Raw genomic sequence first — 14629 nt, 5'->3', positions numbered from 1 at the left:
CACCGCATGCCCCCATTCCACCCCCCACCCCACGCCTCACCACCATCACAGTAGCCCTACACCTGTCTGTGATGTTTGTCTGTGTGGTTCCTGTCTCTCCCCTCCGTGTAGCTCAGGGTAGAAACCCTGTCTGGTTTTCCTCATCGCATCCCCAGCTCCTACCTGGCACGCGATAGGTGCTCAGGAAGTAGTTTTGAATAGATGAACGGAACCTGAAAGTCTTCTGTAATTCTGAGAGGAAGAGCATAAAGGGAAAGAGAAAAGAGGAGTTGTTCTGACAGGAACCAGGTAAATGCCTCTTAATTGTTTAGTTAGCCCAGCAAACAGCAAATCCTGCCTTTCAGAGTGCCCCGTCCACTCCGTAGTCTGTCCTGAGAGAACAAGCATGGGGTCACTTTCCTCTTGGCATGAAATAGTCCCCGAGAAGGACTGAGCCTCGGGCCCTGTTTCCCCGACGTCACAGTGGAGGAACCCACAGAACGTGGAGATGAGTGGGTTTGGGATCGGGGTCTCCACCAGCCTGGGTAGGGCCAGGGCAGATGCCCACAGAGGGTCAGTTCACTCGACCTCAGCCTGAAGACCAGAGGGAAACAGCTAGGACCACCGGCAGTGACTGTGAGGACAGGTGTGCGTGTCCCGTGGGGCAGGGGAGCAGAATCTCCTCTCGCAGGCTGCTAGGGAGCCGTATGAAAACACAGGAGGGCCCGTGCTTTAAAGGTGAGCTCGGGTTAAGGGAGAGAATTTTCACTTAGAGCCTGGGTGAGCTGTATGGACTGTAGCCGAGACCATATTCTGCCGGCCTCTGTGTCAAGGGTGATGAGGTGGGTGACTTCGAAGCCCACGCTGGCTTGCCTCTCTGGGACATCTATACCGACAAGAAGTGTCCAGACTGGGACAAGGGGCAGAACGAGTGCTGTGGACGGTGGCTGGGTCTCTCTGGGTGCAGAACGCCGGCACAGAGGGGTCACTTGGGGGTGATGTGATTATTGAGGTCCCCCCGTTGCATTCACACACAGCCCTGGGTTGAGCTGCATGGGCAGGGCTCCTCGGAGGGCCGGCGCAGCTCCAGGTTGCTCCCTGCCCGCCGCCAGGCGCCAGCGCTGCACACGCAGCTCTTCACATCTGGTCCTTGCTTCTACCACTGTTCGTTCTGCCTGACGCCGTGCAATTAGCAGCCTCCTCACGAAACACCCCCGCCACCGGTCCGTGCCCACCCCCGGCTAATGAGGCAATCAGGGGGGTTTCACAGTGACCCTGTGCTGCCTCCACACCTGGGTCACCTGCAGACAGCGGGAGCCATGGGGCGTGTGCTTTCAGGCAGGCAGTCAGGGCTGACAACAAAGAACAGGAACCCAGCCAGCCTCTCCCGGGAGGATGCTGGAGACGGCACGTTCCCATTGGAGCCTTCCCGGCCCTGGAGTCTGAAGATGTGCCCGGCCCAGCACGCGTTGGCAGATGCCAGACCCACGAGGCCTCGCGCAGCAGGAGACCCGACTCTGCAACGCCTTGTCCTTGCTCCAGGCTCTTCTAGTTCAGACTATTCGAGAAATCGGGAAGGAAGGAGCACGACGGTCCCCCAGCTCTCCGCTTGCTACACGCAGCTTAGTTCAGGCCGCCGACTCCCCTCCTCTCACCTGTCCCCACGTTCCTTGGGCTCCTTCACATCCCTAGCCCCTCCACATACTCCTTGCTCTTATGCCACAGAGCCTTTCCGTCTGGTTAGGACCCATAGGGAATGACCTCAGGTCTTTTCCAGATGTTCTCTCCATTCTGGTCCTGACGTTCCAGCAGCAGGCTGACACGTGGAGTGACGTCTTAACCAATAAGTAGTCCAGAAGAGGGGTGTGGTTTGAGAGCGCCGACATCCTGGAGTGACGGCATCTGGCTGTCTGCCAGCATGTCTCGAGGGAGTACGTGTGCCCCTGGCCGGGCTGAATCCACACGCGTTGTCTCGTTGAGCCTCACCAGGTCCCTTCGACCACGGCCGAGTTCCCAGTAACTGGTGAGAAGGTGGACATGCCCGGTCATGTGGCACTGAGTCTGAGAGACTTCGGAGCCCACATTCCTGGCACTCGTCTCCTTCCTTGCATGCACCCGTTTGGAAGCTTCTGGTTTCTGTGATTAGTGTTAGGCTAAGTAACAAGTAGATGAATTCTGTTAAGGGTGTTTTTTACCCGTGAACAGATAATTCTTTGTGTAATGGGAGAAATGGACTTAAAGCAGAAGGCGTTCTGGTGCACATATGGAAGGGTTTGATTTGAAGCCATCAGAATGGCAAACCCTGCAGTGGGTGGGAGCACCTTTCTGCTCATGGGGCAGACCTCTGAGAACAGACAACTGTGGGCAAGATGTGGATCCGGCTTTTTCTCTAGTCTCCTTCTGAGTCTAGAGGCAGAGGGTGCAGTGGGAGAGGCCCGGGCTTGGAGTCAGGCGCTCAGCAGCAGCTTCACGTTGCCACGGGGCCTGTCAGGTCGTGTGGGGCGTGGGGAGGGATGATGGACACGCGGCACCGGCCGGGGCTTAGAGCCGTCGTCCAGTAAATGCTGATTCCTCTGCCCCTGCCCGCTTCTCTCTGAGTCTGTGAATAAAAAGTGGAAGCTTCACGGGAATTCCCTGGCGGTCCAGCGGTTAGGACTTGGCTGTCACTGCCGAGGCTCCAGGTTCAATCCCTGATTGGGGAACTAAGATCCCACAAACCTCGCGGTGTGGCCAAAAAGAAAAAGAAAAAAAGTGGAAGTTTTATAGACTCTTCCCCGAACACTCCCGCCCACCGGAACCTTGTGCCATCGGTCACATTACTCCTTGGTTGTAAGACCTCCGCTTCAGGGCTCCCAGCAGCGGGGTAGGGGGGACTCGCCACCTCCAGGGTGGAGTGAGTTAGAGCTGACTAGTTAGAGCTCCTGAAATGAGCCCAGATTGACCACTTTCACTTTCCACCTTTGGTCTCCGGATTCAAATGCTGAATGTGCATGACTTACAAAGCTAAGGATACAAGGTGTTGTTATTGACAAAGCAGCCCCGGGTCCACGTGACGAGGCATCCGGTATCTGATGACGGCTGCTCATCTCCTCTGCCTTTCCTCTTCCCGGATTGTTAATGATAATTATAGTCAGCGTGTTCCCGGTGCCTTCAGGACAGGCGCTCTGATACGGGCTTTGATTCATTAGTTCGTTTAATCCTTTTGAGAGTAAGCAGCCTGGTACTGAGAGAAGTAGCACCTCGGCCAAGCTCAGAAATAGGTCCCACAGCCTTTGCAGGACGGTGCCAGGGTCCTCCCCTCCGAGGGCCAGCTCCGCCCCGGCGCCTCCAGCCGCCCCACGTCCCAGCCCGTCGTCTGGGCGGCTTTTCTCCCCGCCCAGGTTCTTGTCAGAATCTGGCTCCTCCAACTGCCCAAACGTGCAGTAGAGCCCGGCCGGCCCAGAGAGCAGGGCAGTCACGTCTGTCACTGCAGCCAGTGGTGACAGCAGAGACCACAGCTGCCACCCACGTGGGGCTCAGCCGCGGCTGGGCTCCGGTCAGAGCCGTGGGCTTCCTCCTCTGGTCCTCCCATGTCCTCACGTGCTGTCCCTCTCCCGGGGCGGGGCCAGGACTCGCACCCTGGCCTCCTGGCTCGACGCTGTGCGGCTTCTCCCACCCTCGGCTTCGGGTCAGCCTGTGGCTCAGGCAGCTGAGCCCCTGCCCGTGTGCACGTGTGACGAGCCAGACCACCCGCCTTCTCTGGCGCAAGAGCGTGGGCCCCCAGTTCAGGGTCACCTTTTAGCCGAGCCCATCCTTCTGGCCCGTTGGGGTGCTCTGCCGTCCAGCGTGCTAGCTGTCCCTGCAGGTTCCGTCTCATCTGCAGAGGTGATAAATACGCCTCATAATGTCATTCGAGTCATCGATAATGGTGTCAGGCAGGGCAAGCCCAGAGGGTTTGGAGCTGGGATTCTGCCCAAGCTTATCAGTCTCCGTGTTTGCAGGACACAGTCACGGCAGTTACAGAAACACGGAATTGTTGCCATGTGCACCCTGTATTTCTCCATCTTAACGTTTTCACAGAGAATTAGATTTTATAAAGCACCCTTCATTTTACCTTCGCGCTACCCCTTGCATCCACGTGGAGGCCCTTTCTGACGTGTGAGGAATCTCAGCTTAGGGGAAGCTACTGACTCTGCAGGGTCGTCAGCTAGGTGAGGGCCGGGCTGGGATTCCAACCAGCGCCGTCAGAGTCCTGCTGCCGCACCTCTTCCCCAACACCGCCACCTGCTGTGTGACGTCCAGGCCTGGCTCCTGGCAGAACTTCCACAAAGGTCTCTGGCACTTGGACAGGCACTTCTGGGATCCTGACTCAGGGCGTCGCTTTCAGACCTCGGCCATCTCTAAGCCTTGTCTCTGTCCCCCTTCCCGTTGTGGGCGCCTTTCCGGGCAGCAGGTCGGTCATGGCATCTACATACTGATCGCCTGTGACCTGCACGGCCTGGCATCCACCTGCCACCAGCTCTTCACTGGGTCTGGTTGTTAGGTGTGAGGCAGAGACCCACTTTTTCTCCGTCTCTGCGTACACAGAGCCACTCAGGAATTTTCTGGAATGATATCCACTGCCTCAGCAGGGCTCCCCTGGAGTGGAGTGTCTTCTGGGGCCCTGGGAGTTTTACAAGCGCTAGAGTCGGTATGGTCCTAAGAAATCGCAAAGAAGGCATCCCTAAAACGGGCAGCCCATCGGCGTGCATCTCTGCCCAAACAGAATCCAGAGGTTAAGGAGCCCTGATGCACTTCCTTTTCCTTCGATGGCCATAAAAGGTCTGATAGCTTGTTCCCCTTCAGTAGGCTAAATTATCGTCCCACACTGGCGGGTTCTGCACCTGAACTACCTTGTTGCCTCAGGGGGACTGCTTGTCACCTTCTCCCTGGAGTTGTTGGTCACTCTCACTGTCATCTGAGAGCCCCCTGAACCCCCTCAGATTCTGTGCCTTTGCTTCATCCGTAAGGGCGAGGCAGGAGGGTAGAAACTTGGAGTCAGCCTCACGCCTCGGAAGCCTTCACTGTCTCCTTCCACGATCACTCAGAACCCAGGCTTTTCTTCCAGTCTGGGGGCTTGCTCCTGCTGCAGGGTCCCTGGGGCCTCAGTGTGGCCCTGGGTCATTTGCTTACAAGCAGAATTTTTCAGATTAGAGAAAGAAATATGCTTTACTGGTCTTCTTGTCTGTTTTAATTATACCACAAGAGAAAAATCCCTCACAAAAACGAACTGAAAGCCAGAGGCAAAGAGGTTTTTGATAAGTAAAAATTAAAATACTTTGATATTTGAGCCCAGGGTAAAATTGTACCACTTGATTGTTTTTGCCCTAAAATGAGTATACTGCTTTTCCTGATTACAAAAATAATAATGTGTTTATTGTAAAAATTCGGGAAATAGAGAAAAGCTTAAAAATCATCCGATAAAAGCCCACAATGCAAGTTAATCTTAATTCACTTTTTTTGTGGCTCCTACTTTCTCTGCAGGTACACACGTAGGATCTTTTTATGTCTGTAATGAGATTGAGCAAATCATGATTTTTTAAAACTGCTTTTTTCACTTGTCATCCAGCTGTTACTCTTACGATGCACGTTATCAGGGGTTCCAAAAGTCTTCGAGATCTGCTGTAACGTGAATGTTGCTTCTGTACTGGAAATACTTCGTGTGGGGAACTTGCTCCTTGTGGTAAAAACTTACAGCACAGTGGTTACGTGTGTACATCGCGGAGTCGGAAAGTTCTGGGCCCCGATCCCACCTCCTCCCTGGACGTGCTGTTTGACCTCCCTGCACCTCAGCTGCCGTGCCTGTGGTGCCTTTCACAGGAGTGTTGAAGTGAATGAGTTAGATGCCTCTCAAGTGCTTACAGCAGCACCTGACGTAAGTAGGTGTCATGCACGTGCTAAGAATACAGTTATTGTTAAAGTCACAGAGCCAGTGTCAGTGGCTATGCTTTGACGTGCTTTATATTTAACTCTGTTAACCCCTGTCATTGCTTATATGTTAATGTGTGTGGGGGACCCCGCTAACGTGGGCCGCCACTGTCGTCATCACCATCATCATCTACTCTTTAACTATGGCCTGCAGGAAGTGTTCTGAAAGTCGGAAGGAAGGTACTAGAGGTACGTTTCAAGACCTTGGGGGAAGAGATTGCTTGTTCAGTGACTGTCTCGGATAACTGGATAACTCTTGGGAAGAAATAGTTAAATTCGCCACATCCTACCATAAGCCAGAACAAAATCTAGATAGAATTAAAGCAGTAGCAGAGGCTAAACGAAGATATCCTTGAATATTTTAAAAAGGCTACGGTGAGGAAGACTTTTCTGAGCATGGTCCTAAAGCCGTAAAACATAAAAGAAAATATCGAGAGGCTTGACAGTACATAAAAATGCAGTTTACCTAATGATAAAATGAAAATTTCTGTCCTGCAAAAGGATGCCATCAGCAGAAGCCTGTGTTAGAATGGCTTTTTACCTATAGGACGATCGTCTATGAGTTTATTGATAAAGCTGGGAGAAGGTCCTGAGATCTCTCTTCTCCAGTGGCCATCCTAGCAGGCGTATTGATTTCCTAATTAGGCTGTGATTTCACCTCATTGGCAGTGAAAGTGGCATCTGCCTATCCTGCTGGGTAATCCAGCCTGGTAACCAAGGGGGGGTTATCCAGCCTTCACTGCAAGGGAGTTCCCTGTGGTTAGATAAACTGATCTGTTGCCTGGTAACCACAGGATTACTCCGGTGGACGCGCAGGACGCCCATTTGAGAGGGGTTTGGGCGTTGGGAGGGCAGGGAGGGCAAGAACGTTGGCAAGTTTCTGGGAGAACTGCAGCTTGGCAGGAGAAGCCCATCGTGGGCTTGGGTTTAGAACGTTTCATCTTCCCATCTGTACTTTGCCTTTTCGGCACTGGGCCTTGGAACAGAGGAAAAGCAGGCAGTGAGCTGGCCAAGGGAAAGGTGGGTCCCGTTGGGGTGGCAGCTGACAGCAGGGGAAACCCCTGCAGGGTTGACCCCAAGGTTCTTCCTCCCGAGGAATAGGTCTGAGTCTGGAAGGCCGGAACCCCTGTTTGCTGTCTGGACCACCACTCGGAGTTTGAGTTTGGGTCCCAAGCTGGAAGTCCATTGACTAGAATAAAATCATAAAGTAGCTATAGGAAATGTTGAGGTCATAACCTCAAGGCAAGCAGGACCGTCTCCAAGCCCCGCTTTCTAACAGCATCCTCTGCCTCAGTCGGTGTGGACTCAAAGCCCCTTGACAAACATTCCTGATCGGTGGCATGACACCCACCAGAGGTGACCTTCCACAGCCCCAGGGCTGGCTGAGTTTGCCTGGGAAGGGACAGATCTCACGTGGCTCGGAAGCAGACGAGAGCAGTGTGGGTGTGTGTACACACACCGGTGTGTCGCACGCCTCGGTGGGGTCCTTGGTGCTGGGTCTGGAGGCCCAGTGGTCTGAGCCCAGGCGCGCTGCCCAGCGCCTTCGGCTGGAAGCGGGACGCATCCCCAGTCCGCTTGCGCTGCCGGCAGCTCGTGGTCAGTCCCCCAGTTGAGACTCTGGTTACTTACCTTGCGTCAGCAGTGGCCGGAGCCGCCGTTGAAGTGCTAGGGCTTACGCTGGGGCGGCTGTTTTGACTGAAATTTTGCATATTTTGAAACTCAGGTTGTTACATGTAAAATTATACACGATGTGAGCACCTGCCTTCAAACGAGGGGGGAGAGAAAGCGTTCCTTCCCGTCACAGCCTGTTCACTCCGGCTGTCGTGTCACCTGGCTAAAAATAAACCGCAAGCACGGGAACTGACAGCCTTCCGTTTGGAACGAGTTGAGCGCGTTCCGCTGCAGGCCCGTCTCTTGCCGCTTCCCAGCCACGCGTGGGGCCCAACATGTGGACGGACCTCCCCCGGACACCAGGGCACACAGTCCACATGGGCAGGGTCTGGGGGGTTAGAACCGCTGCTGTGCACAGAAGGGTGACGCGGTCACCAGAGCCCCAGCCCCACCGTCAGGCCCCAGGGCCAGTCCTGGCTCCTGTGTGGCCTGGGGCAGGGGACAGGGAGGCGGAGGTTTGCTTGGCATCTCTGGGCTTCAGCTGCTCCGTTTTTAACGCTGATTGTCTGCAACCCACATGCCAGCCACCAGCCAGCACTCCGTATGTCTTACTCTCTTTAATTTTTACGCATCCTATGAACTTCGTTCCAAGTATCATCCCCATTTTTCAGATGAAGAAGCGCGCGTCACCCATTCACCACGTCATTCAGCTAATGAGCGACAGAGCCGGGTTCCAGCCCAGGCACCTCCTTCACCCTTCAGCTCTCCCCTCACTCCTCCCTCTGTCATCTGGCCTCTGCCCGCATCGTCCCACTGAAACGTTTCAGTGAGACCACGAAGGCCTCCTCCACGTCAGATCATGGTCATTTGTCACCCTCGACCCCGCTGGACCTTCCTGTCCTGCCCAATTGTTCCATCCGGGACCGGCTGCCTGGTGGGAGGAGCTCAGGCTTTGAGTCCATCGGCCCTGTGTTTGCATCTGGGCTTCTGCTCCTAGGAGCTGGATGGTCTTGGGGAGGTTACTTACCCTCCTCCAGTCTTGGTTTCCTTGTCTGTAAAATGAGATGGTAGCCATACCTGCCTCTCGGAGTGAAGATCAGATGTGGTAACGTAGAGCCCAGAGAGTCCTTCCCTGTGTATTTCTCATCCTTTCACCAAGTCCCGTCCCTGCCCTTGCACGTACTCTTGTTACCACAGTTGCCTAGCCCTTAAATACGGGGTCCTGTTATCCCCTTGCCTCAAACCTTTTTCCCAACACAGGTTGACTTTGCATTTCTCCCCGTTTGTCATGGTAGAAACTGTTGTATGACTGACACGGATTTAGCCCCACCGTTGCTTGCACCCTGCCTTCTGCAGCGGGAGTGTAAAGAGATATGGTTGCTTTAACCTAGTTACAATGGTGTCCCTTTCTTAATCAGTTTACTAGCACGGTATTAGTCCTGTTGTTAATTCCTGGGCTTTAAAGGAGTTCTGTTATGTTTATTTTTAGTCTGATTTATCTTCTGATTTTTACAGCAAAGGGAAATGCTGTAAATATAAGTAGCAGAGGGTAACATCTGGCTTTTGTAAGAACCCAAGACACTGCCACGTCAGTGTTGAAGGACTTGCAGGCAGAGCAAGATGGATTCTCTGGTAACGACTCTGTTGTTTTGGTTAGGATCCTGTCTTAAGAAACATTATTTTACTCTTCAGTTTTCATAATCATTTTTTCTGTGTACGACTAAACTTCTACAAGTTTCCCCCTCTGCTTTTCTAATCAAATTAATGATGAGGCTGCTGTCTTTTGAAAACAGTTAGCAGGATTCACCATCTGACATTGATTTTCAGTCTTGGGCATTTTCCCTGCGGGTTGGGGCAGGTGAGGACCTCCCGCCCATTCCTGGGGCCGCTGCCGTCCATTCCCGGTGCGGACACTGACCGGTCTGCCTAAGCACACCTGGGTTTGGGGTTTTGGGGGTCAGAAATAATTTACAAGAGTCTCTTCGGTGGGTGAAGAGGTGTCTGTGGCGGACACCCCAGCCCTCACTGTTTGGCCGCCAAGCCCGGTCCCCAGGAGGAGGCCAGTTGCTTTGAACTGCACGGGGAGGTGGGAGCCGAGGGGGGCGTTCCCAGGAGCTGCTAGCGGGCGCTGACTGCTGAGTTTCAAGGCGGGTTTTTCCCCTTCTTTTGGCAAACCGCTGTATCATACACCTCATTTGCCATCAGAGTGTGAGTGTGTTTTCGCTTTTTTTTTTCCCCATGAAAACAACACAGAGCAAAGCCTCACTTTTAAAAATGCCATGATATTTTGCCGCCGTTATGAGAATCTGTCAGCGCCGTATCTAATCTTCTGGTGCATAGACTATCAAAACAAGCGCCATTGGAGGGATTGTACTTCTGTTAATACAGAAATGTCAGCTCTGCAGTCTTGGAACCAGCTGCCAGCAGCCTCCTTCCAAATGGAAAAGAAAAAAGTAATAAAGTTTCCTTTCCCCTCTTCAGGCCTGACCTGCACAGGAAGACCCAGAGTAAACAGCGCCTTGCTGAAATCTTGCGTTCGGAATACTCCAGCGGGATGGAGACCAGCGTCACCAAGGTCAGAGAGCAAAACAAACGCGCAGGGCCCGGCAGCCGGCCTCGCAGCGCCGTCCGAAACCAGCGCCCAGCCTTGGCCGTGGGAACAAACTAAAGCCGAAAGCCTTGCGGAGGGACAGCGAGACTTCCCAGGAAGTAGTTTTAAGCTCTGCCCCCACGGGACTGGGCCTCGGTGGATCCCGGAGGCGGGTCCCGTTCTCCTCGGAGGAGCCTTGTGAGGATGAAGGGTGCCGCCCCCCCTGCAGACCCGGTGACCCGGTGCTGTGCCGAGACACGCTGCAGCCTGAGGGGTCGGGGGGCGGGGGTCAGCACGGGATGGATTGGCCCCTAACCTGCCTTGTAGGCCTCTCTCGGATTTATTGCATCAGTGCCCGTAGACCGCATGGTGCCACCACGACTTCATGTAGAAGACTAACACCCTTCGCTGCAGCCGGGAAGGGGTTTGATCCCGCCTTGCGATGACGTTCTGAAGAAGTTTCACGGTTCACTTCAAGCTGCCCTCTCAACGCATATATTGGCCTGAATTTTGTAAAATGGGATTTTAAAAGCTGGATTGAATCGCTAAAAGAAGAGAAAAAAACCTATTTATCAGATCATCTTCTTGATGTACAGATGCTTTATTAAAAAGGACCAAAGGAGCATTTGGCGTGGGTCCCCCACGCCTCCAGGGGTCACATTTCCCGTGCGCAGGGGCTCTAAGCACGACGTCCCTTTCACATGCAATGCTCTCTCCTCCTTGTCCAGGGAAATTGTACTTTCTCAGGACTAATTGATTTACTGTTGCCTTTTTATTATTTGCCTTTGAAGTCAAAGGGCACCAGTGTCCTGAGCTTTTTCTCCCATCGAATCCCCTCTTGTCTTCCAGAAAGGTCCTGGGGTCTGTATTGTGGCCCAGGCCACAGCTGCCCCTCCCCCATTGTGTTTCCTGGGAGGTTTGAAAGAGGACCCCCGGGGCGTATCGATTTCCCAATAAATGTAAGATTTGGACACGGGTAACTCCAGAGGGGTCCGAAGGAGAAGGGGGAAAGCCTCGGCACCTCTCTGTGCGCTGGGCAGTGTCCTCTCCACTTTTCCTCCGGTCCTCAGCCCACCCCCACACCCTGAAGTTACTGGCATGGGTGTCGAGGCCCCACTTCTGTAGCCCCTGCAGATCACATGACCTCAAGGGCCAAGGGGGGACCACGAGAGTTCCAAGGTGGGCTGTCTGTGCGGATCTCGGGGAGCGGGTCGGCGTCCCTGCATCCATCCCTCGGGCGTGAGGTGAGCCTCGGCTGGTGCCACACCAGCAGGGACTCGTCGTCGTAAGGGTGACTGTGAGCCTAGTAAGCCCCGGTCCCCTGCGGGAGGGAAAATGTGACCTCGCAGACCTGGCTGTCACATAGGAGTTAAAAGGAACGGTTGGTGAAATCTGTAACAATGATAATAAATAAGTCAACCTGCAGCACAAGTCCTCCTGACTTTGGGCAAATCTGCCACCTTTCTTTTATTTCCATGTGTAATGGTCCACGTGATTTGGATGAGAAAAGGAGGGATCAAACTTTATAAACAAAACCCAGCTGTGTGAGAAACAGGATTAATGCCGGTGATCTAGGATGATCAAAGAGGAACCCTACTCTTTAATTTTTTTTCCCCCCATAGTATTCATTCCATTAAAGCGGGAGTCCGCACTCCTGGGGCGGGGGCCGGCGGGGGGGCGGGGAGAAGTGCCAGAACTGTGCAAAGCATGTAAGTGACTGTAGTTCTGAGGTGGAAACTCACTCTTACTTTGCTGACACTTAGGTGAGCGTTTCTTGCCATAGGTGCTATGTGGGCCTGTTTCTAAGTAGAATCAGTGTATTACCCCCAGTTAATAAAGAAACATGGATTTAGCAGATTTAGGGTTAATATTATCTAAATTTAAATAACCTTAAAATAAATCTCTGTCTTATTATGGCTCGTGACAGATTATACATTTCAGGCATCAATTAGGCAAAGCTTTTAGCCTAATTCCACTGTACCTATTCTAATTTTGTGTGTATCTCCAATCGTGCCTCTTTTTCTAATTTCCCAAACTTACCTCTTTCTCTGTGTCATAAGCCTGATGCCCATATTTAAAAGTCAGAGAATCTGGACATTTCATGGAACGTTGCAGCCTAAAGCTTTTTTCCCTCATGGGCTTGTAAAATGCTTTGTTTTCGAATCCTAGACATCTTCCTGTTTGCAACCCTTAGTGCTGCACATCTTCAGAGGGGGCCCCCCATTCTCACGCACAGAAGGGCAAAGAGCCCTTGGTGAGTGATTAAGGCAGCGCTGATGCAATGCAAACGGCATTTTCCACTCAGAGAAGCAGAGACAACCGAACCTCAGCAAAGGACATTTTGACAAAGCCCAGTGGATTCCTTTGATTTTTATTTCCCCCCTGTGGTGAGGGGAGGAGAGATTTAGGGAAGAAAGGGGAGTAAATGAGAGCCCCTTAAGGCAGCTGGATCCAAACAGCTAGCGCCCTTGGTGTTGAGCACTTGAGCCCCTCAACTGTAAAGTCAGCGGAAGCCGTTAAAATCCAAACATCGCTTCCAGGAGACAGAAATGTAAGGCTTGCTTTCCACTGGAGAAGTTGCCCTGCTTGCGAAGGGCGCTCCACTGGTCTCGTTAAATGCCTGCATGACCGTGACGCCTTATCTCTTAATCTGCTCCACAGAGAAAAAGTTCGGACCAAAGCCTTTCAGCGTGCTGGCGGCTGGGCACCCCTAAAATCAGCTCGACTTCTCGAAAATGCCCAGAAGCCTTGCAGCGAGGCTGGTTGGGGACTCTCAACTTCTCCACTTTGTTGCCCCTGCCCCCGCGGAGTCTACGTTTATAAGTTGGGGGGAGGTGTCAGTGCAGGAGTAGAGACACCCCCTCTCAGTGCCTCTCCTATTGTCTTGCCTGCTGGGGGTCTCACGCAATTCATTCTTCCTTTTTTTTTTTTTTCCCCCTTATTTTAAATGAGAGTTCACCCAGCCCCAGGGTTGGGAACCGGGAAACCGATTGAGCCTTCTAGATGGATGAAAGCCGGAGCCCACCTCACTGCAGAGGCTGTAAAGTTATTATCACAGATGGGAAGTGCAGGACAATTTAGAATACTGTAATTATAAACTTGTAGGGAAGTCTTGTTCTTCATTAATGTAAGATATGAAATCACCGCGGCGGTACAAGGACAATTACATAGTTGGGAATGTGTCTGTGATTTACACGGCCGCTGTGTAAATGTAAGGCTGGTTGCTCCAGTATATGTCCCTCACTTACACAAAATGAAAAGCACACCAGTGCAAGTTGTCCTTTGATAGATTTTTAATATGATTTTAAAGAGTTTTGTTTGGTCTCATTCTTATTCAATGAGATTAATTTAAAGCACTTATCCCCTGGGTTTAAGTCAATCCATGTAGGATTTGGGCAGGGTTTGTTGCATGGGGGGTTTTGTTTGCAGGAGGCTGTGAGAGACTCCTTTCCCACTTCATTAACCCTGAGTTGGGGACGGTCCCCCGTCACCCCCCACCCCAGCCAGAGCTGGGGATTTACCAACCCCCATTCACATGCTAAAGAACTTGAAAGCCAAGGCGCTCCTTGACTTAATTAGCTGCTGTGCATTTTGCAAAATTAGAATAATACCCTCACCATCCCGGGAAAGAAAAGCGGTGGTGTGAGGGTGTTGGGCGGTGGGGAGGAAACAGTTGCAGGGTCCGGCGGTGGGGGGGGGGGGGACGGGACGGTCAGCGTTTAAGCAGAACCCCACCCCTCCTGGCCAGGCCGTCCTCTCTGAGAGCAATCCTGCCGCAAAACTGGGGAGAGCTCGGCGTGCCGGCCCCCAAACTTCCCAGCCCTGGGCGGATCCTGGGAGTCTGAGCTGCAGGTGGTGTGTGGGCGGGGGAGCACCTGAGCCCACCTCCCCAGAGAGAACTGCCTGTGGAGGTGACCTTGGCCCTTTGAACGTGAACCGGAGGTCTGGAGTCTGGCTCAGAACTTAAAGCCCTCTCCTGAGACCCTTGGAGTCGCAGGCTGGGGCCAGGCGGCAGACGCTGGGACCTGGCTTCCCTCTGGGTCGCATCCCCAGCACAGTCCCCGCGTGAAGGGGGGAGCGAGAAGATGCGGGAGTCGGGGGTTACCCGGTGCGGCGTCAGGTTCCCAGCGAAGGCTCGTCGGGTCCTACCCGGTGCGGGGGCCCGAGAGCCGCGTCGGCGAGCGCGAGCGGCCGGGGCGCGGGGCGGACGGGGTGGTGGGGGGCGGGGAGTAGCCTCGGAGCCCATCTGTCGCCCCCGCGGCCGGCGGGCCGGTCACCAGCTGCCGGCGCCCTTGTCGCGGCCAGATGAGCCGGCTCAGCGAGGGCACCGCAGCCCGGCCCGCAGCCCAGCCAGCCCGGGCGCTGACCCCCACCCCGGCCCCCGGGAGCGGCTGAGCGTCCAGCAACCAGATGGAGAGGCAGGGGCAGGTGGGGAGCGGCGTGCTCACCTCACCGTAGAGATGGGAAGACTGAGGCCAGGGAGGAGGGGAGACCCCTGCCCAC

General features: G+C 53.7%; 1 protein-coding gene across 1 annotated transcript in view; it reads left to right on the top strand.

The window, feature by feature from the left end:
• DDX31 (DEAD-box helicase 31) overlaps positions 1-11567 on the top strand; it is a 74243-nt gene extending 62676 nt beyond the window's left edge. The window contains 2 exon segments of the mRNA XM_012532806.3: positions 10018-10181; positions 10184-11567. Coding sequence (XP_012388260.3) covers positions 10018-10181; positions 10184-10572 — 553 coding nt within the window. The 3' untranslated portion in view covers positions 10573-11567.
• Positions 11568-14629: the final 3062 nt, after the last annotated feature.

Source organism: Orcinus orca, chromosome 6 (genome assembly GCF_937001465.1).
Source record: "Orcinus orca chromosome 6, mOrcOrc1.1, whole genome shotgun sequence".
NCBI classification, from domain to species: domain Eukaryota; kingdom Metazoa; phylum Chordata; class Mammalia; order Artiodactyla; family Delphinidae; genus Orcinus; species Orcinus orca.
Note: the sequence above shows the minus strand (reverse complement) of the source record. Positions and strands in the feature narration are given on the sequence as shown.